The sequence below is a fragment of the Gekko japonicus genome, unplaced genomic scaffold (assembly GCF_001447785.1).
Source record: "Gekko japonicus isolate JY-2015 unplaced genomic scaffold, Gekko_japonicus_V1.1 scaffold699, whole genome shotgun sequence".
Taxonomy (NCBI): Eukaryota; Metazoa; Chordata; class Lepidosauria; order Squamata; family Gekkonidae; genus Gekko; species Gekko japonicus.
In genome coordinates this window covers 79,283-102,814 of record NW_015165848.1, presented here as the reverse complement: position 1 = coordinate 102,814, position 23,532 = coordinate 79,283, and the positions used below count along the sequence as shown (strand labels likewise).

The 23,532-nt window shown below is 42.2% G+C and overlaps 2 protein-coding genes across 2 annotated transcripts in view; both read right to left on the bottom strand.

Moving 5' to 3' along the window:
- Positions 1-339: 339 nt before the first annotated feature.
- On the bottom strand, positions 340-11,250 carry LTC4S (leukotriene C4 synthase). The gene is made up of 5 exons (XM_015411082.1): positions 11,193-11,250; positions 7,276-7,375; positions 5,240-5,310; positions 2,650-2,731; positions 340-488 (listed from the first exon to the last, which is right to left on the bottom strand). Exons 1-5 carry the CDS (start codon positions 11,248-11,250, stop codon positions 383-385), a joined length of 417 nt encoding a protein of 138 aa, XP_015266568.1. The 3' UTR covers positions 340-382.
- A 3,364-nt stretch (positions 11,251-14,614) lies between these two features.
- Positions 14,615-23,532, bottom strand: part of MAML1 (mastermind like transcriptional coactivator 1) — a 42,151-nt gene continuing 33,233 nt past the window's right edge. Inside the window, exons 4-5 of the mRNA XM_015411087.1 lie at positions 20,874-20,985; positions 14,615-18,604 (exon numbers count right to left, since the gene is read on the bottom strand). Of these exons, the coding sequence (XP_015266573.1) occupies positions 17,625-18,604; positions 20,874-20,985 (1,092 nt within the window). The 3' untranslated portion in view covers positions 14,615-17,624. The remainder of the gene's footprint in view (positions 18,605-20,873; positions 20,986-23,532) is intronic.

The following is a 23,532-nucleotide window of genomic DNA, read 5'->3' as shown; positions in this document are numbered from 1 at the left end:
GGCTAGTAGCTATTGCTAGACTTATACTCCATTAATATATCTAATCCCCTTTTAAAGCTGGTTTTCCCTGTGACCTACATCCTCTGGCAGCAAATGCTACATTTTAATCACTCTGTAAAGCAGTATTTCCTTATAAAGCCTATGACTTACTCATAAAAAGAACAATAACTTGGAAGTTTTTGCCACAAGAGCTAACTTACTGATGTTTTTGAGGTAAAGGTCTAATATTAACATAGGTTAAAATACCATCATAATTACTTTTGTTAAAATGTCTCTTTAAAAACATTCAGAGAAGACATAAGTGAAAATTTAAAAACCGCTGTGCAACATTTAGGGCAGTTTGCAGGAAGAAGGGCATTTCCAGCTGATTTAGAAGCTTTCTTCAAGGACTCAAAAATGTAAGTGGCATAAAGTGGACGAAGAGCCCCACGACAGATAAGCCAAAAAGAACACAAAGGACTCCGCTGCTGAAGTACATGGGACCCAGCCTATGCAAAAGGAAAGAGCATTTGTCAGTTCAGCGGATTCACTGTGGTACTAATTTTAAGCTGCTCTTTATTGGTGATTATCAGACTACCATGATAAATTAGGGCTCTCAGATATTCTCAATCACAAATCAGTTGTCATAGGATATCTGATGTTATGTGGCAATTAGTTTAACACATGGGAAGATGCAAAGCCCCCAGCAATCACAGTCTAAACCCAGTTCACAAAATATGTTGAAGGAATGTCATGATATGCCAGCAGCTCCTCTGCAGTCTTCAGAAGTCTCTTAATCAGAGGGTGGAGTCTTTTGTTGTAACAAAGTTTTTGTTGTTAACAAGGGGAGAGGGTTGGACCGGTTGCTCCATCATTCTTGATCCAGTTCTGTCTTTCACAGAGCAGAACTAACATCAGATCTTGCTTTAGTGAACACTGATGCATTTATAGAAAGTAACGAACTCGCAAGATGAGTTTTGGCTAACACACACACAAATAAGGATCATAATAAGCCATATTTTCTCTAATGGTATCTTTTCTGACCTGGATAGCCCAGATGTCGGAATCTAAACAGGGTCGGTCCTGGCTATTATTTGGATGGATGCTTCCCAAAATTCGAGAAGACCTCCGAGGAATCTCAGGCAATGACGATGGCAAACCACCTCTGAATGTCTCTTGCCTTAAAAACCACATAAGGTTGTCAAAAGTCAACTGTGACTTGACAGCACATTCCGCAACCACAAATGTTCTCTTTGGTGGGGGGAAAGTCTTAGTATCTCTTCGTATGAGAACTGGGGCCAGAAACTTGAACTCCACATTACTTTCCTCTCCTATTACACAAGAGTTACAAGGAATTAAAAATGAAGTCCCTCTAAAGAGCCTGCTTTTAATTGACACTTTCTAAGTAAACTATTACTAATTGTCAGAACATCAGATAAATACACCATACCACTTCCTGGGTTGTTGTTGTTTTTTTAAAATCAGCCAGCTCTCCCCCTCCCTTTTCAGCAATTTACAAAAGATTAAACCAAACCCCTAAAATCATGAGAGTAATATAGCAGACTTTAAACAGCTTTGAACATTTTGATGACAAAGATGAGTAGAAATGTAACAACTGCAAATCAACTTGGTTGTGTCTTAAAACTCGATACAACCGTTTCAGTTTGATAACATGCTCCCTTCCTGGCACTGAGGTCTAGAAAACAAAATTAGATCAGATAGGATGTGAAGGGCTTCTAAGAAATTCAGCCGTAAGGGATAGGAGGGAGGGGAGAGGCTTCAAACCTGAAGCATCATGACCAAACTGAACCCCCACTGAAACATTTTAGCAATAGCAGCCTTACTCCTCCTTCCCTGGTTATTCCTTTCCAGAATGCAACAGGCTGTCCAGCTGGAGTTCCTGCAACAGCAGCCCTGACCTGGATAGCCCAGGCTAGCCCAATCCCACCAGATCTCAGAAGCTAAGCAGGGTCAGCCTTGGCTAGTATTTGGAAGGGTGACTTCCAAGGAATACCAGGGTCGTGACCAATGTTCCCTCTAAGCTGAGTTAGTGTGAGCCAGCTCACAGGTTTTAGCCTCCAGCTCTCATTTTTGTCTTAGCTCAGGAAGGAGGGCTCCAGAGCAAGCTAATTCATGCAGTAGCCAAATTGTTCACTCACAACTTTAATGCCAGCAGCTCACAAAGTAGAATTTTTGCTCACGAGACCCCACAGCTTAGAGGGGGCATTGGTTGTGATGAGAGGCAGGCAGTGGCAAACCACCTCTGAAACATCTCTTGCTCTAAAAACAAGCCTAGTTCACCACTTAGTGGTGCATAATGCTAAAACAGCTAGAACTTCTAGCTGCCAGACAATCTTGGGCTCTTTTTGGCTATTCTACACACAATGCCATATGGTTAGGGTTGCTAGGTCCCCCCTAGCCACCGGTGGGGGATGGGGGTTGTAGGGTTGCCAGGTCTGGGTTAGGAAACTCCTGGAGATTTGGGGATAGAGCCTGGGGGAGACAGGGACCTCTGTCGCATACAAGGCCATACAGTCCACCCTCCAAAGCATCCATTTTCTCCAGGGGAGCTGATCTCTGTAATCTGGAGATGACCTGTAATTCCAGGGGATCCCCAGGTACCACCTGGAGTCTGGCATACCTTTTTCAACAATAGTTTGTAGTACTCACCTTCCTTGTGCAGTGCAGGCATATCCACTAAAGTACTGATAGCGAGCATACAGGTAAATTAACCCACAGAACGCTGCCGATGCTACAAGAGAAGACAGTAGCCAAAATAGTTACCACGGGAAGCCTGTGAAATATTCCTCCTGCTTTTGAAGTGATAGCCCCACCCACCCCCTACACACACACACACACATACTGAGGAGAAGAGACTGAGGACTCTGTATGGGAAACATGTAAATTTATTTTGTTGCCATTTTAGCTAGGGACCACAACTAACAGCTCACACTCTTAACTACTTCATTACTGGACCGCACAAGAGAGGCAAAATGACTGCTGAACAAACAAAAGGTTGTATATTACACAGATACTGCTGCCCTCCTCTCACTAAAAAAACCCCATGCATAACTGTCCAAACAACTACATAGAAGCAGCAGCCAAGGCAACACCGGAGCAACTTTAACCTGAGGGGCGACAGCAGCTCTTTCAGTAGCCCCACTTCTGTGGTGAACACAGACATTTGCTTGAAAGCATCCTGTGTGACAAACTCCAGCAATACGAGCAAGTCATTTGTCTATGTGCGCCCGGCTGCCACAACCTCAGGGAATATGGGGGCAGTGGCAGCAGAATAATGTCTGACTAGCCACACTAATGGAACCTACAGATGACCCGTTTCTACCAGCAAAAAACCCACAAGGAACTTTTAAGGAGAGAGAGAGAAGAAGAGATTGGATTTATACCCCGCCCTTCACTTGGAGTCTCAGAGCGGCTTACAAACTCCTTTCCCTTCCCCTCCCCACAACAGACACCCTGTGAGGTGGGTGGGGCTGAGAGAGCTCTGACACAAACTGCTCTTTTTCAAGGACAGCTGTGCCAGAGCTTGTGACTGACCCAAGGTCACATCAGCAGCTGCAAGTGGAGGAGTGGGGAATCAAACCCGGTTCTCCCAGATTAGAGTCCGCGCACTTAACCACTACACCAAACTGGCTCTCACTGTCAAAAGTCGCTGTCCCAACCCCGGGTAAGGACTTCTGGTTACAAGGGGGGTGCGACAAAAAGTTACAAGAAGAAGAGGAGGAGATTGGATTTATCCCCCGCCCTTCACTTGGAGTCTCAGAGCGGCTTACAAACTCCTTTCCCTTCTCTCCCCACAACAGACACCCTGTGAGGTGGGTGGGGCTGAGAGAGCTCTGACACAAACTGCTCTTTTTCAAGGACAGCTGTGCCAGAGCTTGTGACTGACCCAAGGTCACATCAGCAGCTGCAAGTGGAGGAGTGGGGAATCAAACCCGGTTCTCCCAGATTAGAGTCCGTGCACTTACCCACTACACCAAACTGGCTACACCAAATACCGGAGAGAGACTAAATCTCACCCTAGTCTTGGTAGGTGCCACCAGTCCTTTCTATCTATCCCAACAACCCAGAAGGGAAAGGACAAGTCTCTCGGCTTCTCAGGGAACTAACAAGAAAAGTCAGCCCTGCAGAGTGGGACTGCAGACTTAAGTTTCCAAACACAAAACAGTTAGCTGGTAGGTGGTCAAAAGGCAAGGTTCTGGATAAAGGCTTTGAGGTCAATGAAGGCCTGACAGAATAAAAATATTTATTTAAGGTGCAAAAATATTTAACCAAGACCAGACAGTGAAGGAAATAAAACAATTAACCCTAAGCTTTCCCAGCATAGCTAAAACACAGAATCAAGGTTCCAGTTACCATTCAGGTTCATCACAGGCAGTTAGTTCTAGCAAGTCAAGATGGTCAAGGCTTTAGCCCTTCCAAGCAGCAATCAAGTGAGATGCCAAGCCTGGAGCTGTTCCACCACTGACATACTTCTGTGCCAAGTAGTCACCCAGCTGTGCACTGCTGTGCCATAATGCAAAAACTAGATTTATGGAGAGGGTCTCTGATTGACCTCAAGCCCGGTAGACCAATCAGACACCACCCAAGAGATGATGTAACTCTTTTTGGGTTGCTAGGCACGTGACATCCAAGGATGGACAAGAGGGGGAGAGAAACGAAACCGTACTGCAGATAGGTCACGCCCATTCCCACACAGGTGCCCGTAGCTTCAGTTGTTTGGAATGTGCTAACTGGAAGGCCCAGGGCACTTAGTCCTCCCTAGCACTTCAGCTGCAAACAATTAGGCTAGCAAGGTCACTGTGTTCTAACTGTCTCTGACGATCTCTGGGAAGATTTCTATAGGCCTCTCTGCAGCCTGAACCAAGGATTTTATTTCTCAGAGCAAAGCAAGGAACCATTTTTCTTTACACTCACATGGTTATGTTTTTGGTGCGTCTAGTACATTTTTATATACTTCCCCCGATTTGTCCGTACAGCAGTCCTGTGAGGTAGGCTAAGCTGTGAGTTACTACTCCAAGGTAACCCAGTGAGCTTCAAGCCAGTGTGAGAATTTGAAGATTATGTCAACATGGGGGGGGGGGAAATGTCTTACATAACTGCACCCCCAAATAAACACCCTGGATTAAGTTAAAGGTTTTTACTTGTTTACAGCTGTGCCAACAACGCAGGGCTAACATCAAGCAGGCCAAAATCCTACCCTTTTTCATATAAAGTTTATGGATTAGATTATGGATTTTACCTTGATGGAAAAAGATTCCAGCCACCCACAACAGAGAAAGAAATATTGGGAAGTATTCTGTGCAATTCACTCTAAACAAAATAAGAAGAAAGAGTAAGCACAAACAGTTACCATGTGAAGACCTACCTAGGCTTTGTAGAACATTCTTGAAAATCCACATGACCAGCTCATTTCAGATACAGCTTACATGAGAAGCAATGGGAAGAAATTCCGATGGGGCACTATTTTCCTACCTCCGTCTTGGACAGTGAACACAATGGAGAAAGGTAGGCTATGGAGTCTCCTGGGGCTCTGTATTAGGACTTTAAAAAAATCATCTGGAATTGATGAATGACCAGTGAAGTGCCAAAGTTGCAGATAACACTAAATTACTCAGAATTTGTGAAAAACTACGTTGATTGTGAAGAACTAAAGGATTTCTTCAGACTACGTGAGCAGTGACATACAAGGAAAGTAAATGCATAGTGAAACAAAAAGAAAATCCTTAACACATGTTGATGGGGTCCGACCTGCTGCTGGACTGACCAGGAAATAGATTTAGGGACTGTAGTGGACAGTGGACACCTGAATGAGAAAAGTCCATTCTTAACTGTGGTATTATTAGGGAAAGGACTGGAAACAGTGCCTTTGTATATATCTATGGTGTGTACGACGGAATACTGTGTACAGTCCTGGCTGCTGGATCTCAGAAAGAATATCCTAGGAGCAGAAGAAGATGGAAGAAAGGGCAACTAAAATCAATAAGGGGTTAGAGCACCATTCCTAAAGGATGATGGGAAGGGAGAGAGAAACACATAACAGAGCTATATAAAGAGGCCCGTAGCCAGGATTTTTGGGTTTGTGGGGCAGCCATTATGTATTGCTGCTTTTCAAAAAATAATGTTTTGTTCTTCACCCCAACCCCCCCATGAGTCGCTGCAGCAAAAAACCAACAACCCATCCCCCAACTCAAGATTGCTCCTATCCCCATGTGAATGGAGAAACGGGAGGGGGGAGTTGCTCCGGGTTTCAGAAGGAAGGGAGTCTCATTTTGCCAGCATTCACTCAAGAACTGATATATAGAACCTGTTCTCTGCAGAGTCAGACAACTGGTTGATGAACATAGAAAGCCTTTTCTTTTTCTCCCAATATACAGGAACTTTGATTAAACTGATGGGAAATAGTAATTAAATTGATGGTAGTAGATTCAGGATAGACAAAAGTATTTCACATATTTCCTTATAAAGCTCCGTGGGGAGGGGCAATTCACACTGGAGAAAGGAAGCACTCCATGAGAAAGTAGCAAACTCTACTGCACTTTTCCCCTGGACACTGAGATAAATGGAACATCTTGTACTGACCTTGGTGACCTTGTAGAAGAAATCAACACAATATAACACCTCTTATGAGTTGAGACAAAGGAGTGGATCTAAGGGAGGGACCATGGACCGTCCTGGCTTTCCTCTCCCCCAGCAGTCCTTTCTGACTTTTGGGGAAGTTTATGCTTGGGGGTGCAGTACCCATATGGAGTAAAAAGCCACATGCAAGTGAAGAGCAAAGCTGGCCTCTTCTTCCTTAAGAGCAGAATTTGTCTCTTAGAAGAAGTGATTTCATCCTTTTCCCTTTTGTCATTGCAGCCTCCCATATGTCTATTACTCCACTTTCCCAGAGTCAGGAAAAAGTCAGATAGATGAGCAACTGTAAGCACTGTCCACTGATGAATCACAGGATCAAGCCAAAGGCAGAGTGTGCCTGAACTGTGTCTTTATCCATGTCAACCTAAACAGAATTTGAAATCTATCAAGTTGTCCGAGGTTGATTTTCTGCTCTCTGTGTGTGTGTATATATACACTATGAATGTCTCTAACACAATTGCAAACAAAGATCAAGGATGGGAGAAAAGGTCCTATATCTTAGCTTCACATAGCTGGTTCAGCCTAACCCTATTAAATAAATGTTCATAGAGTTAAGTCCATTAGCTTCAACATAAACTTTTTCTAAGTCAGTGTACTTTAGAATACAGGCCATTAAAAAAAACCCAAAGAAGTTTAACTTACTGGGCTCTGAAGATTCTTTCAAATTCTGGAGGACCTGATATACCAGGAGGAGACACTTTGCACCTGCGCCGAGCATAGATCACCTGCATGGCAAAATAGGCTGGGGAGGGGGGAAGCCAACTATTTTAGTCTGGAAGGGTGCAGACCAGTGTTCCCTCTAAGCTGAGTTAGTGTGAGCTAGTTTTTAGCCTCCGGGTCAGACATTTTTGTCTGAGCTCAGGAAGGAGGGCTCCAGAGCAAACTAATTTACACAGTAGCCAAATCACTTGCTCACACTTTAAAGCCAGTAGCTCGCAAAGTAGAATTTTCGCTCACAAGGCTCCACAGCTTAGAGGGAGCATTGGTGCAGACAATGGAAAATAGCCAGCACTGTCACTGGGTCCCCCCCACCCCCATATCAGCAAACAATATTCAGATTTAGTATGCACAGTCAACAAAGAATCTGTTTCCATTTCACGCTTTTGCAGGCTGGCTGACCTTTACTCTCACCTTGTCGGAGATACAATTTCAGTCTCCCCATTCAATTGCTCCAAGCCTTGGGTTAATCTTAAAACAACAGCAGAAAATCCAAAGAGGATAGGAGAAGACCTACCCAGGTGACTATCATGAAGGGCTGCCAATGCAGCTCTACAGTGAGCAGCCAGGAGGGTTGGGGAAACCCGAAAGGAAAATGGCTGGATGCACTCAGGATGGAAAGTCTTTAAAAATTAACATCTACAACCCCCAGATCCAAAAAAGGGTATGCCAGAAATCCAGGTCTGTCTGGGGAAAAACCAGAGTCTTCTGACCAGAAGGCACTTCCTCTTGATGTAATGGGGGACACTGTGCTCAGAGGGGTACACAGACATACACTGTTGCTTGCTCAAGGACACACTCTTGTGCTCTTACTGAGTTCCAGGATTGTGTCCTGGCCTTGAAAATTAATGCTGGGCTGAGTCCTGCCACAAATTACCTCACCACTGTTCTCAAGATGTCCATACCTACAAGATTTAATACTTCAAATCAGGGATGCCAGCCCTCAGGTGGGACCTGGGGATCCCCTGGAATTACACCTCATCTCCAGCCCAGACTGCAGAGGTCAGTTCTCTTGAATAAAAGCGATGCTTTGGAGGGTGGACATGGCAGTGTGCCCCACTGAGGTCCCTGTCCTCCCCAAGCCCCACTCCCAAAATCTCCAGAGTTCCCCAGTCTGGAGCTGGCAACCCAACCCCCCAGCCCCTGCTGGTGGCCAAGGAAGACCTGGCAACCCTATGATACGTTCAAGCACTTTACAGACTAATAGGTACACTGCATGTGAGTTTTAGAACAGTGGCGACTTTTTCATGGAACAGATTTGCGTGGCTGCTCTTCAGGAATTTGTCTGGGAATGGCAAAGTTACCTGGGGGAGGAGCCCAAACATCATTTTAAACTTGAGGAGGTGGGAGCAGAAAGAAACAATATAAAGTTACATTCAGGCCTTACAAAGAATGCAACAACATTGCATTGTATGTGAATTATAAGCATCTACATACTGAAGTTGAAGAGTCTCACATCATGAAGGGCCTTGAGTTAAATCTGGGAGTCTCTGACCCTCCAATCTGTGGAGTCGGCCACTGCCTAATTGCATTGCTCGTTGTATGCTTCCATTTCTGTTGCACCCTTCTTATTAGGTAATATGCCTCGAGAATCAGCAAGAAAGGTGAACTATAAATTAAATGAAATGGTGAGCTCCCGTCTCTAGTTCCAGCTCCTGTCAACCTAGCAGTTTGAAAGCAAGAAATTGCAAGTAGATAAATAGGTACCACTTCAGTGGGAAGGTAACAGTGTTCCTTGCGCCTTGGTGTTTAGTCATGCTGGCCACATGACCAACGTCTTCAGACAGCGCTGGCTCTTCGGCTTTGAAACGGAGATGAGCACCGCAACCCTAGAGTCGGATTCGACTGGCTTTCGAGCAAGGGAACCTTTACCTTTACTATTCCTGCTTGCAGCAGTCTTTTCACCTGCCCTGTGCCCTCTGCTTTGTTCCCATGCAGCAAAGAGTTGGCAGTGCAAAGCTATACATGTTATCTCACCTTATTTCCCCTCCCTTTCTCTGCCATTCAGACTCCTTTTTCTCCCTTCACGTCCTTCTGTCTCCTCCTTAGCATATGGCTTCTCCATTTCCTTCAACACCTGGGCTTACTACGTCATCTCCTGATTTTGCCTCATTCCACATCTCTTACCATCCTACTACAAGCCCCCCTCACCCTTTTCTTCTCTGAGGTCTCTCTCTCCTCCTCTCTCCTTTTCAGTGTCTCACTCTAGCTTCAGTAGCTCCCCATCCTTTTGCATAATCGACTATCCATCTTCTTTCCCAAATTCTTCAAGCATGCTTCGGAATGTAATGGTTCTACCAAGCTCCAGGGCTTTTGAAGACAACTCAGGATTTGCACTCAGACGTTTTCCACAAGGCCTCCCATACTTAAGCTGACATTTAGAACACAGAGACAAGCACATTCACCAGAAATGTTGCCACTCAGTGTTTTACAAGGTAGAGATAAGCAAGGCATCCAGGGCATCCTGTTTTGAAAATTTTGCTTTTTCTTTTTTGGAGCATATCCTGACCTGACCCATGCTAATTAGGCTGGGCAGAGAAAGCCTCTTCCCACTCCACATCCCAGAACTGTTGCATAGGTTATAAAGTGGTCCTGCAAGTACACACAGATGGCTTTTCTGTCTGTTTTTACTTTGTTGACATTTTCAATAACTCTTATTCTAACACTGTTTCAGTGATATGCTGGTCTTGGAGCAAAGAAAACACGCACATATGTTTTTATGCAAGCAGTGTGACATGGGAACCATGAACCCATGCAAGACTGCAGTCCTGCCCCATTGTCTTGGAAAAAAATAACAACAACTTGATACCCCCCCATGACAGGGAGCTCTAAGCACTTTGGAGTCTGCTGACCTCATGTCACCATGCTTCTGTCAAACACAAGCCAGTACACAGCATACAATGAGAACTCAGAGATATACATTAATACTAAATAAATACACTGTTTTAATTAATTGATTAAGTTATCAATTAGGATTCTTTTACTCTTCTAGTGTCCTGGCCCCACTGGTGGACCTCCTGATGGCACCTGGTATTTCTGGCCACTGTGTTGACAAGAGTGTTGGACTGGGTGGGCCATTGGCCTGATCCAACATTGGCCTCTCTTATGTTCTTCATATTCTTCCAGGAAGTCAATACATGCTCCAAATAGAAATGTTTGGTAACAGATTTAGAATAGGACAGAAACCTTTTAGTCTCACATCTGTAGTCTCAGATTTTTTGCTAATACTGTTCATTCATCACATAATATGAAAAAGGTGCCTTAAATACTTTTTTTGGTGGGGGGGTGCACCTTAAGCCTTTGCAACATACAGCACTACCAGGGTGCAATTGGGTTGCTCTGTGCACTTTAGTGTCACTATTGTTTGTAAAAAAAAAACTTGCTTGAGCTAAAGAATATAGACTCTCTCCCCCTCCCAGTTTAAACAATACAATGACACACATAATTACTAAAGGTTTTCCACTGGGGTTAGAATTACACAACAAAATGCTCTTTTTTGGTACACTTACCCTGACCCAATTCTAATTTTGTTTCTTTATTCAATGGTTACCATTAAGCAAACAAACATAGTATTACTATTGCCCCCCACGTGCAAGCTCAGTTGTAAGATTCTATTACATTCTCAGCCTCTATAATAACTACAAGGACTCAAATAGATTTTAGACTTTAGCCATATAAATGGACTGTGAGGCCATTACAAAGCCTTCTGTATCTTTTATTCCCTACAGCTCAAGCGACTTTTTATTTCCAACATAGTTGACCTACATGATTCTACTTAGTTTACTGTGGCTATCATAGACAGTATTTTTTTTTCTCCATAAACGTGGCAACATTGTCCTTACCTTGTTCCAACACTCCCAAAATGGTAACAGCAGCCAGCCAAACTATCTGATGCAACATACTGGTTCTTAGAAGCTAGAGGATAAAAGCAAGGAAGCTACAAAGCTCAATGGACTTTTGACACTGTGAGTTTTCTCCCCCTAATATACATACCCAAAGCTGCTCTCATAGTACATCAGACCACACAGTCATTGTTTCCTCTTCCAAAAGGCTGGCTGGTTAACTCTCTGCTTGCTGGATTGTTGTGGATAGATCACAGCTATGTAAGTGTGACTGGCCCAGTTTTGTGAACTTCCTGCATCTACTGACCCGCTGCTTTTAATGTGCATAAAAGAACATATTTGTGTTCTAAAAACACATGCAGCACCATTAAACAGCATAGAAAAGTGCTGGTTTCCCAACGCAATGGAAGAAGGTGGCTTAGATGTGGGGGGGAGTGGGAATTGCTGTAAAGCAGAAGTTTCCACAGCCCTCACTCGTGGGGGGGTTTTCCCTTTCCAGCTGCAATAGTTAAACCTCACAAAATATTTGTAAATTCTTCTGAACCAAACCTATCTCCATAAAACCTTGGGGAAAATGTTTTATTGTTGTCACAAGCAGCTATTACAATACTATCCTCTTCCACTGGAAAGTGTCAGGATGGCAGCAATATGGTAAACTACTAACAATTCTTATTAGAACTCCTGAAAGGCTCCCCGAGGATCTGTGGGCAAGCCCCTCCCCTCCGGGATCAAATTCTGTTGTTCGACCCTGCTTCCAGAGGAGAGGAGATTACCCATTGGTGAGGACTGCCCCACTACCAGAGCCCCCGGAGAATAGTAAATGTTAGCAAAGGATCACAGGCACACCCACACAAACCCCCACCAATGAGGGGTTGTTACTGCATTAACCATGATGTAAAGAACAACAAACCAATGTTTTAATCAAATCGGCTGTGCAAACTGGTCCTAGACACATTTACTTAGGACTTTCCCAGAATTTAATGATAGAATTGCAGTTGAAGAGTTGTGTGCAAAGAGCAGTGAGGGTAGAAAAGGTATTTTGTATTACCTTTTCAATACTGACCAGCCAGAATCATGATGCAAGGCTGCTACAGTGTTCCCAGTAATTTCAGGAAGTATTTTCAGGGTTCCATGGTGCTTTCAGAGCTAAAACTGCAGTCCTGATGTTACGTGACAGTGGTGAAGATTTATATTAGTTAGACTACAGATAAAAAAATCTGAAAAAGCTTATTGTACTGATGCAAAACAAGATTCTAGAGCCTGAAACAAGAAACAACAGATAAATGATACTTACTGTGCAATACAGCTCCCTGCTATCACTCTGTGGTCTCTCTATTCATCATACAAGAACCAATAGCAAACAGATTTCATTTCCTTGGGAGGCAGCAGTGAAAAATGGCATATGAAAATGACTATAAGCAACTGCCCACACATTTGTGTAGTGAGCCAATAACCATAACCCACTCATTTGAAAGTAAAGACATACACAGAACACTTTTCAGGTGCACAGATAAAACATTTTAAGTCTTAATTTAAAAATATAAAGTGGGACAAATTCACATAGTTTACCACCCGTGTTTGCTTTTGTGTAATCACGTGTGAAATAGCCCTTAAAGAAAAACACACCAAACAGCTATTCCATATTCAGAAGCAACAGGGGTCACCTATCCCACAGGAGCGGGGGGGGGGGGGGGGGATTCTGGACTGCAGCAGGAAGGGGAAGATGGAGTTGAGCTACACTGGCATACATTTTTCCATTGATGAGACTGAAACCACGCTGTTTTCCAGAATATCATTTATACAGTAGATTTTGATAAGGTATGCACATAAATCCAACCGGTGGATTCTCCAACCCTGGGATTCAATACAGCTAAAACTGGTAGTCTATGTAATTCTATTTGAAATTCTATTATTTAGCCGCTTATCCAGAAGAAGAGACACTGAAATGTCTATATACTTTAAAACATCTATAGACCTAGGAAAGGTGCTGTTTGGTTACAGATTTTTCACTGGTCATCCTCTGCCTAATTTATGACTGCAGGAGGTCTCTGGACACTTTTATTGCATTTAAGCAAGGAGAATCCACCAGTTGGATTTATGTGCATACCTTATTATCAGTGCCTGTGAGAGTAAACTGTTATGTTCATTTGTATCTCAATGTTGATGTATGATACGCCATGAGCACATTTGATTACATTTGGGAACATTGCATTTGCTGTGGGTTGTGGACCACCAACTCATTATTGATGTTTATTTGCAATTTAAACACTTACTTAATATATCCTATATTCAGACATTTCAAGTGCATTTAATCTTTTATGGTCTTCCCTTGGTGTTTTTCTGTTTTCTACTATCATACGCTAGGGATCCCTGTTTTGTCTACTTAGTAAAAATAAGGCATATTAAGGAATACATTCTTCAAGGACTATGCTGCTTCAATACAGACTAGGAGGGGGAGACTTCCTGTCACTTTGGCTCCTGCAGTGATTAGACTTACTAAAATTATAATGAGAATATCAAGAATGCTAACAGTTTATAACACCAAATATGTTTCAGAATTAAATTTTTAATACCAACAAAAACTAATGCTAGAGTCTCTCCCACCACATTAAATGTGAAGCATTAGTCAAAGTTTTTTTACACCTATTGAGGGAGCAAAAAAGGTAAAGGTAAAGGTTCCCTTGCTCGAAAGCCAGTCGAATCCGACTCTAGGGTTGCGGTGCTCATCTCTGTTTCAAAGCCGAAGAGCCAGCACTGAAAGACGTTTCTGTGGTCATGTGGCCGGCATGACTAAACACCAAGGTGCACGGAACGCTGTTACCTTCCCACTGAAGTGGTACCTATTGATCTACTTGCAATTTCTTGCTTTCAAACTGCTAGGTTGGCAGGAGCTGGAACTAGAGACGGGAGCTCACTCCGTCATGCAGCAACTCAGGTCTCAAACTGCTGAACAACCGACCTTCCACAGCCTGCAGTTCAGCGTCTTAACCACTTGAGGCACCGCAGCTCCTGAGGGAGCAAAAGGCAGCTTCAAACAAATGCTCTGCTCCTGACTCCAAGAATAGATCAGTTCTAGGTCAGGCTGAGAATGCAAGGAAGAGACATGTTAACTTTGTTTTCTCTCCTGAAAGTGGGAACAGAATTTAAAGGGCTAGCCTTACAGCAAAAGATAATTCAGAACTTTGTGCTCAGCTCAGAAATCCACAACCATTTGTTTAATACACTAGCAAAATATTTATTTTTTATAATGACAAAACAGAAGTGAAAGATTTCTTTTTGGTGTGCCACAGTATTTGTAGTTAAAGAAAAGGGGAATTAATGGGCTCTTTATACATTTTAATGACAAAAATGTTAGCATCAAATTGGAACTGCTCACCATTTAAACAAAAGAAAAACTTACAGTAATCACCCCCAACACACACACACACACACACACACACATATATAAAGAATTATAGTTTTAAAATACATAAAAAAGTAAAAAATATACACTCAGAAGATCTAACTCTTATTCAATCTTTAATATAAAAATTGTAAACATTTATTTACACAAAGAAAATGTGTAGAATAGAAAACCAAGCACCCTTTTCAATTGTGTAGTGGGTTTTTGGAAGGCAGTGGATGTTGAACAGTGTCATTCTCACCCCCTTTCACCTGTCCATAACCACAGTCTATAAATAAAGTCGAGGCAGTTGGCTAGGTAAAACTCAGAGGAGCCACATCTTATTGCTCTGAAGCTGCAGCAAATGGAAACCCAAGTGCATATATTCTTTTATGAACTGCTACAAGGGACTGAAGGGCAGGGCTCAGAACTTCTCCACTGAGCCTCCATACTTTATGAGCACTGCACAGCACCTGAATATTTTTCTGCCAAAGCCACCTTTTAAAGATTGGGACAATTTTGCTTGGGACAGACATCGAATTGCCATTGTGTGGGTTATAATTTAAAAGTTTGTAAATCTTCATTTAAACGGATTTAACACATGCCACTCTAAGAATATTCTAAGCTAGTTTGTTTAAAATTACATTTGAATAGACGTTACATTGCATGTGGTAACAGTTGATAAGTCCTGTGTACCAGAATAAAGATCGGGGAAGAGAGATATCCCATCAACATTTTACTTTTACTTTGTTGCAAGAACGTTAAATTGGCTACAAAAATCTGACTATAGAATCAGACACGTTAAGGGGTGGCATTTAAAAAATCTTAAATTCCAATTCACAAATCCAACTACTAACCTAAAGTATTTAAATTTCATCAAAACTGCCATTCTTCAGTGTTCCTAAGAGAGAAATCAGCAGAACCCAGACAATAGTTAAGAAATATGAGGTCCCAAGCACCTCCAATAAGGAAAGAAGGCACACTGGTGCAAAATTCCCCAAATATTTACAGAACAAGTACTATCACCTCCCCTCTCCCTGGCCCAAAAAGCAGCTACAGAGATCAACAGGAGATTTTCCTGATGACATTTGTCTTAGGCCATTTCTTTGATTAAACCAAACTCACAAATAATTTTGCTCAACTGCTGACTTGCAGAAAAGATTAGTAAATTGAATCCTAATCTAATTTACTTACAATATCAGTGACATCAAAGTTTTATTAATTAAATTAACCCCCTAGAAATCAAAGTTTTTTAAAAAATCATACTAGCAATGCAATTGGCTTAAATTTGGACATTCAGCAATGGAACCACTCAATACGCAACTTTCACCATTTATCCCTATAAACAGTCCATCATGATATAATACAAAATTTTGTTTAGCACAGCATACATAACTTGCTCATGGCTGGCAAGCATATATAACAAAAGTAATATCCATAAGTAATTCCGGAAAAGATTAAATAAAGAGTAGTGTTAAAGCAGATTTATTTTTCCAAAGTGCACATTTCAGAAAAACACTGCAGATACAGTAAAACATATCCTTCCTGTTATTTAACTGTTTTCCCTTGTTCCCCACCCTAAAATATATCCCTCTCAAATCTCCAAACTTGCCTTGTGTAAATATACTCCTGGTTTTCAGAAGGAAATTATTAGATTTTCAGTTAAAGGTATTATGAAATAATTAAGAATCCTTACAATAGGAGGTAAAATGGAACAGGGACCAGAGAGGTATCTTTGCATCTAAAACAACTTTCAAATTTATTACCTTTATAAACTAAAGGTTAAGGCAAAAGGTGGCTTGTTGGCAAGCAGAAATATTTTTGGTAACATGTTAAAAACAATTCTCTCCTTTGCTTGCCAAGCATGGAATGGACCCTAAACATCCATGAGAGGGTCTCCACGGACCATGATGAAATAGCAGCATCTGCTTCACTGGAGATTAGTCTACATATTTATAAGGAGATCAAACTACAGAACAAACATTTTCAAAGGGTGTGTGTGTGTGTGTGTGTGTGTGTGTGTGTGTGTGTGAAGAGGACTTTCACAATGGGACAACTTTTAATAAAGTATTACGCCTTTTTACCCCCACCCCCTCATTCCTCATGCCATTATTGCAAAATTGTTAATGTTACTAATGACTTCCAAGGCACAAAAGCTTCCTTCACATGCTTCACCAAAAATAACAGATTCTGTGCTTATTGGTACAGCATGTGCGTGGCAACAAAAATTTATAAATTTAAATGCCCTCTGAATCAAAGAGGAAAAATCAATCCAACTCACTCATTTAAAGACAATGAATGCTGGAAAGAATATAGGAAAAGTGCACACACCTGATTTTAAGTCAGACTCTTAAAAAAAAAAAACTTCTAAAAACCAGCCTTCCTCCACAGCAGAGTGCAAATTGCTTAGCTTAAGCCCATTAAGACTTGGGGTCCCCAGTTTACATCCTTACAAATCTCTCCTTGGCCATGTTAACACCAGACAATCTCCAGCATATAAACTCATTAGATTCTGAAATCTCCCAACCTGCTTGATGAGAAATACATATTACTGATGAACAGAAGATCACCCTAACGAACTAGAGTGGATCCTGCAAAGGAAGAAACATTGAACACTCTCTCTTCAAAAAAATGCAGGCAGGGTGCTAATTGCAATAACTAAGAGGCCAGGCTAGGATGAAGATGCTATTAAGTACTAACTGCAGGAAAGATTGCCTTAACACTGAATATTTGGAGTCTCCTTACTCTCTGCACCACCACTGCACAAGTTTGCATTTACTCTTCAATGCCAAACACTGTAAAAGTGAAATTTAGGAAGGTCGAATGCATAACAAACTGACCTGGACTTTTGTTTTGCACAGTGTTCCAAACACACTACAAAAATGACTATGCTATTCCTATCATATTGGTGTATAATTCTCATGTCTTAAACCCAGAAGGGAGCAGCTCTAATACATTCCCACTAGTGCCCTGTGAATCTTCTAAATGCCACAGGTATTTGGTCCAAGTATAATATGCGATAAAATCCAGAAAATCCCCCAAATGTAATTTTAATGATTCCCTAACAATTCATCCAGGTCATTCATCCACTCTTCCGAAGTCCTGTTTTTCAACAAAGTGTCTATGAGATCTGTATCCCCAGTTAAGCTCTGTAGTCCATTATTGCCTGATTGGTTGCTATAGGCAAAAGGTAGTTCCTGACCAGTTGTCCTCACTGGGTAACCCTGATTACAGTGCAGATTGGCTCTGTTGGGCAGCTGCTGACTTTGATTCTGGCTGAACGCAGTCAGATCTTGGACAGCTTGACTCATGCCTGGCAAAATCTGTTGTGATGGTACTGGTTGCTGGGAAGGAGGGTTTGTCCTTTGTTGAGCACCCATAGATGGCAGCATCTGTCCAGACACAGCCGTGTTCATAGAGGCCATTGGCCTGCTGGTGTTTAGACTTACCTGAGGCATCCCTTGTGCAAACTGTTGGTTGGTCATCTTTAGGTGAGACTGCTGCATATGGAAAGTAGAACTCGCTGTAAATGCCCCTAAGCCATTATTCCCTTGTGCCTGGTTGTTCATGTTTGACATTCCTTGGTGCTGCCATGATGGATTTTGAGCCCCAATGGCTGTTGGCATTCTTGCCATCTGTGGCTTAGATAATGTTGGATTCAGCACCCCTTTACTGTGCTGCTGAGAAATGCCTGCATTTCCTAGGGAGCCCTGTCCATAACCAGCAGGAAGAGCCGTGCCCTGGGCCAAATTGGGTTGTCTTTGCATCTGTGGCTGTCCACTGGCACTCGAAGTTGCATGCTGTTGAACCATCTGTGTTATACCAGATGTCATGCTGTATAAACCACTACGCTGAATGTTCTGCATTCCAGTATACTGAGTCACACCTTGATCCTGCTGACCAGAGCTTGATGCGACAGAATTGTGTCCCGTTCCAATCTGAATCATGTTCTGAGTCTGAGAAAACAAGCGTGGACTGCTGGAGTTGGACTGACCTAAATTATTCACCCCTGCCATAGCTGGCGATGAGCCTGTAATGCAAAGTTGAGATTTTTAACACTTGTTAGAAGAACGAACACAAACCTTATTCAGATGCAATGTTACCTGCAAAATATAGCTAAATTTAGACCTCAAAACACAGATGGAAACATTCTGTCTTTTCAGCTTCATCTCTACAATCTGCTTCATGGTACTTCACAAGCTTGCAGAAACTGTTACAAACAGAATTCAATATACCACCGAAGAATCTAAAAACCCAAATTCCAGAACACTGAAAACACATTGAGGCAGAAACAGAAATTCTTGATCTGGACTTATGTACAAATGATAAGCTAGTACACTGATACTTAGCTGTATGTGCTGCAGTCTATGCCAATGGCTTTAACGTTTCTCATCTGGGTCATTTCACATTTCTAGGGTAAACAACTGACATTTCATGACTAGCAAGCAATGAGCTCAAGACGGTTAAGTGAACTGGACAATATGGTACAAAGACAGAATCAAGTTGGCCACCTATACACATTGCTACGTCTGCTACAAAAACACCTGAGGTGGGATTTGTACATGCTTGACAGATATAGGATTGTATCCTACAGACATTCTGCTGGCAGAGGCAGATCCTTCCTCCCCTTCCACTCCTCTCAGCAGCCTCCTGTGACCCCAACCAAAAGCATCACTAGGGACTGGAGGAATCCTTGCAGACAAAAAGGCATGCAGGTGGGGGGTTACAAAATTGCCTCTCATCCCTCTAAATGCATAGATGGGGGCAGAATGCCCATACAATATGATACAAAGGTTTATTTCACAGCATGAAACATACTTTTGGCCATAAAGTAAAGTATTATTGACAAGTAGGCTGCATTTGGATACAGCTCCAATAATTTCCATGATCGTGCCAGCAATTTTCTCCCCAGTCATTGCCATCATGTGAACTGTTGTAGCTTTGTTCATGTATAACCTGTTTTACACTTCTTTCTCCACAACCATGCGCCCAATCTCAGGCTGGGACCATTCTCATGGAAAAGAAAGCATCTGCTTAAACCAGCCCAAAGCTCTTAGGTTGTGGACTTTCTACTACAGCAATTTATGTGCTACTTAACCTACACAAAAAGTGGGTAGGGACCGGAATACTCCTGGGAAAAGATGCTAAAGGACACTGAAAGACAACAAAGTTTACCCTATCACTACTACCAAAGCACCTCTTGTACTGTCAGGGTAAAGATGCAAAACCTCAAGGTAACTGCACCTTGTTCCTTTATTTACCAGAGCACGCCTCTAGTGCTATTAATGAAGTATTTTAACTGGAGAGGCAGGTCTACAAAATAGGCAGAACCATACACATCTTTGTGTATTGCCACTCAGTAAGAAAAGAGAGTGAATACTCATTCCTCAAGAGGGTTAATTCAGACAAACCATTCATGTGGAAGCGTCTATCCTCATTTGTAACTGCTGCTTGCATGTACTGGAAAAGCCAGGTTAGATATTTGTTACAAATTCCCAGCAAATAGGCACTAAATGGAACTTGCAAACAACATATGAAAAATATGTAAATTGAAAAGCTCCCAGTGTGAAAGAACCAAGTCATTTAAACCCAGTACTGATTATTTGTTTGTTTGATTTCTATACCACCCTCCCCGCAGACGTGCTCAGGGCAGTTTACAACAATCTCAGTTCAATATCATTAAAACAACAATTAAACAATAGTTAAAACAGTAAAACCATAAAATATCATGATACTGGGTCCTGCCTAAATTAGTGTTTTTGACTAATTCAGGTGGAAGATGGCCAAATTGCAACAGTTTGGTGTAGTGGTTAAGTGTGTGGACTCTAATCTGGGAGAACCGGGTTTGATTCCCCACTCCTCCACTTGCACCTGCTGATGTGACCTTGGGTCAGTCACAAGCTCTGGCACAGCTGTCCTTGAAAAAGAGCAGTTTGTGTCAGAGTTCTCTCAGCCCCACCCACCTCACAGGGTGTCTGTTGTGGGGAGGGGAAGGGAAAGGAGTTTGTAAGCCGCTCTGAGACTCCAAGTGAAGGGCAGGGTATAAATCCAATCTCTTCTCTTCTTCTTCTTCTTCAACAAGTAAAGGAGAGAATTAGCTTTTGTTTCACTCTAGCTGTGCTTGTAAGAATATTACTAGTGTTCAGGAAAAAAACCAGTCAAAATTCATGCAGACTGGAGAAAGAAACTCTTCCTCTGCGGCTTCTGAAGAAGCAGCTTTAACAAGGAAAGGAAAACAACTAACTAAATGAACCAAATCCAGACAACTTCATGCAAAACAATACCATCACCACATTTACCTGTGAACTGCCCAACCTGCTGTTGGTAAGGATTCTGTGTCTGGTCTTGATATTGAGGCGGTGGCCGAGTCAGATGCCTCTGGAGCTGCTGCTCTCGATGCCTTTGCTTCTCCTAAGACAAAGCATATACATCAACACCATGCTCACCTTGGCTTTAAAAGCATCACACTCATTCTAAAAGACAAAATATTTCATAGGAGGTTTTTTTCATTACGCCCTCAAATTTCCAAACCTTGTATCTTTATTGTGTCTAGGAACGCAACTCTACACATCATGCTTGGAAGGAGCATGGGGGGAAAAAGAAATTCTTATCTGGCAAATTTATTTTCTTCTCTTAGATGCAAGAGTTCATTCAGCAATGTGTTATGGGACTGTAAGGCAGAGCAGATCTGATTTGCCTGGGAGAAGCAATCCCAGACAGGACATTATAATAAACAAAGTAGTACAAGAACAGTGATTTTTTTAAAAATAGAATGAATTTCCAGCTGAAAACTCAAGCCCTCCCCCACAACAAAAGGAGAAAAAAACCACCCACACTGCAGGCCAAAGATCAAAAGTCCTCAAAGGTAATGATACTCAAGTATTGGAGAATTCATGAAACATTCCAGGGCTGGTAGAATGAACTATTTTTTAAAACATTTTTATTGTAAGTATTAAAAATACATCAATAACATTAAGTGGAACAATGTTTACAACAATATAAATATATAGTTCTACATTTGTCAACTATAACAGTATTGATTATCAAACATATAAAATATAGATTTCTTACTAATATCTTTTTATATATAAAGTTTGTATTAGTTTTAGCAAGGATAGAAAACTACAGAAAAAGGATATATAACAGAAAAGCAACTAACAACAAACAATGGAGCATATACTCTTGTTTCAGTTTCAGTTTAACACTTTAAAATCGAATCAAGTTCTTATACACCTGTCTCAATTGAGCATTTAATCTTATAACAGTTCTTTTACTATTTTATTTATAGTTACTTTGGTAGTTTTCCAAGTTAACTTTCAATCCATTTATAAAATCTCGCCCAGTTTCTTTCAAAGATTTCTTCTTCTTTTTCTTGTCATTGTAAAGTCAATTTATCCATTTCTGCTGCTTCCAAAAGTGTGTAGATTATTTCTTCTTTTGTTGGCTATATTTCTTATTAATATCTAATAAGTACATTATATAATATTTCCAGAACTTCACCTTGTGTTTTCAAATATTCTATAATGGGAAGCTATACTGAAGAGATAGTTCTATCATTATTTAATGATTATGACCTTATTGATTGATTATTTTTTTCCATTATCCTTATACATAATTGCAATTTAGTCTGGCAACATCCTATGCGGCACCAAAATGAGTTGGCTGAATGATCTGTCACTCAGAACGTGTCCCTAGCCACTGGCTGCGTTGCCTGAGTCCCGCCCAGCCGCCACTCAAGAGTACTCGCATGCCATTGGCTGAGTGCTGGGTTAGCTCCTTTTCCCTACCCACTCCTTCAGCCTCTGGGCCCTCTCAGAATTTCTTGGCAGACTGCTTTCTCGCTTGACGAAGACAGTAGCCTCCTGTGTGAGACTAACTTTTTCCCTCAGTAGCTGTTGGTAGGTGTAACAAAATGGCAGTTATCTGTATCTGTGAGATGGCTGCCGTCTCTGTGTTTAAAATGTTCCCCCAGAAGGCTTAATTGAGCTGTAGTTCCAGAGAGGAGCCTTTCTCATCTGCTGGCCTACACTTCTGAGCTGCACCAAAAAGTGCGGGAAAAGAGGGACCTTGGGATGGGGCAGCATCAATATAGACTCCAGCTAGGCCACAAACCAGAGACGTGGGGGAACCCTGGAAGGCAACAGAAATTCAGCCACTCCACAGTCAGCTGGACTGGGGAGTGAATGGAAGTTTCCCTGCTCTCTTGGACAAGAGAGAGAGAGGCTGAAGCAGAGCCAGTCCAAGGAGAGATCCTGTCCTGAGCCCACAAACTCCAGAGCTAGAGTGTTGTGTGTAGGGATAGATCATTGCGTTTAACTCCTGTTGATTTATGCCCTTACTCCTACAGTTGTGCCTTATTTATTTAGTGTGTGTGTGCTCCATAATTGTGTAAATAGTTAAATAAATTCTTTAATTTGGGCTAATAATTTGTGTTGTCTTCTGACCACATAGTCTTCCCTGCTCTGCACAATACCAAAGGGAGGGGTAGCCCATGGAAGCAAGGAAAGGCCAGACCCTTGGGTTGCCAACTTTCCAGGGATCCCCCAAAGATTGGGGATTCCATCTCCAAATACGGAGATTTGGCCAGAGGGGTCTCACTGTCCCGCTAAAAAGGCAGGGACAATTCAGTGTGTCGTGGCAGCGAATTTAAGGAGTGAGATATGCGCACGGGATGAGGGTGGGAGGCAAACAGCTGAGTGGTAAACTGGAGCCCGTTTCACCACAGTAGGCAACCAAGCTTGGCTCAGACAAAGGAAGGAAACCCTTTGCAGGCCTTTGTGAGGAACTCATTCGGGCCAGTCCTGAGTCTAGGGTTGCCAGCTCCAGATAGGGAGATTTCTGGAGATTTTCTGGAAGAGTCCGTGGAAGCCAGGGTTTGGGGAGGGGAGAGGCCTCAGCTGAACAGAATGCCATACAGCCCACCTTCCAAAGCAGTTATTTTCTCCGGGGGGGGGGGCG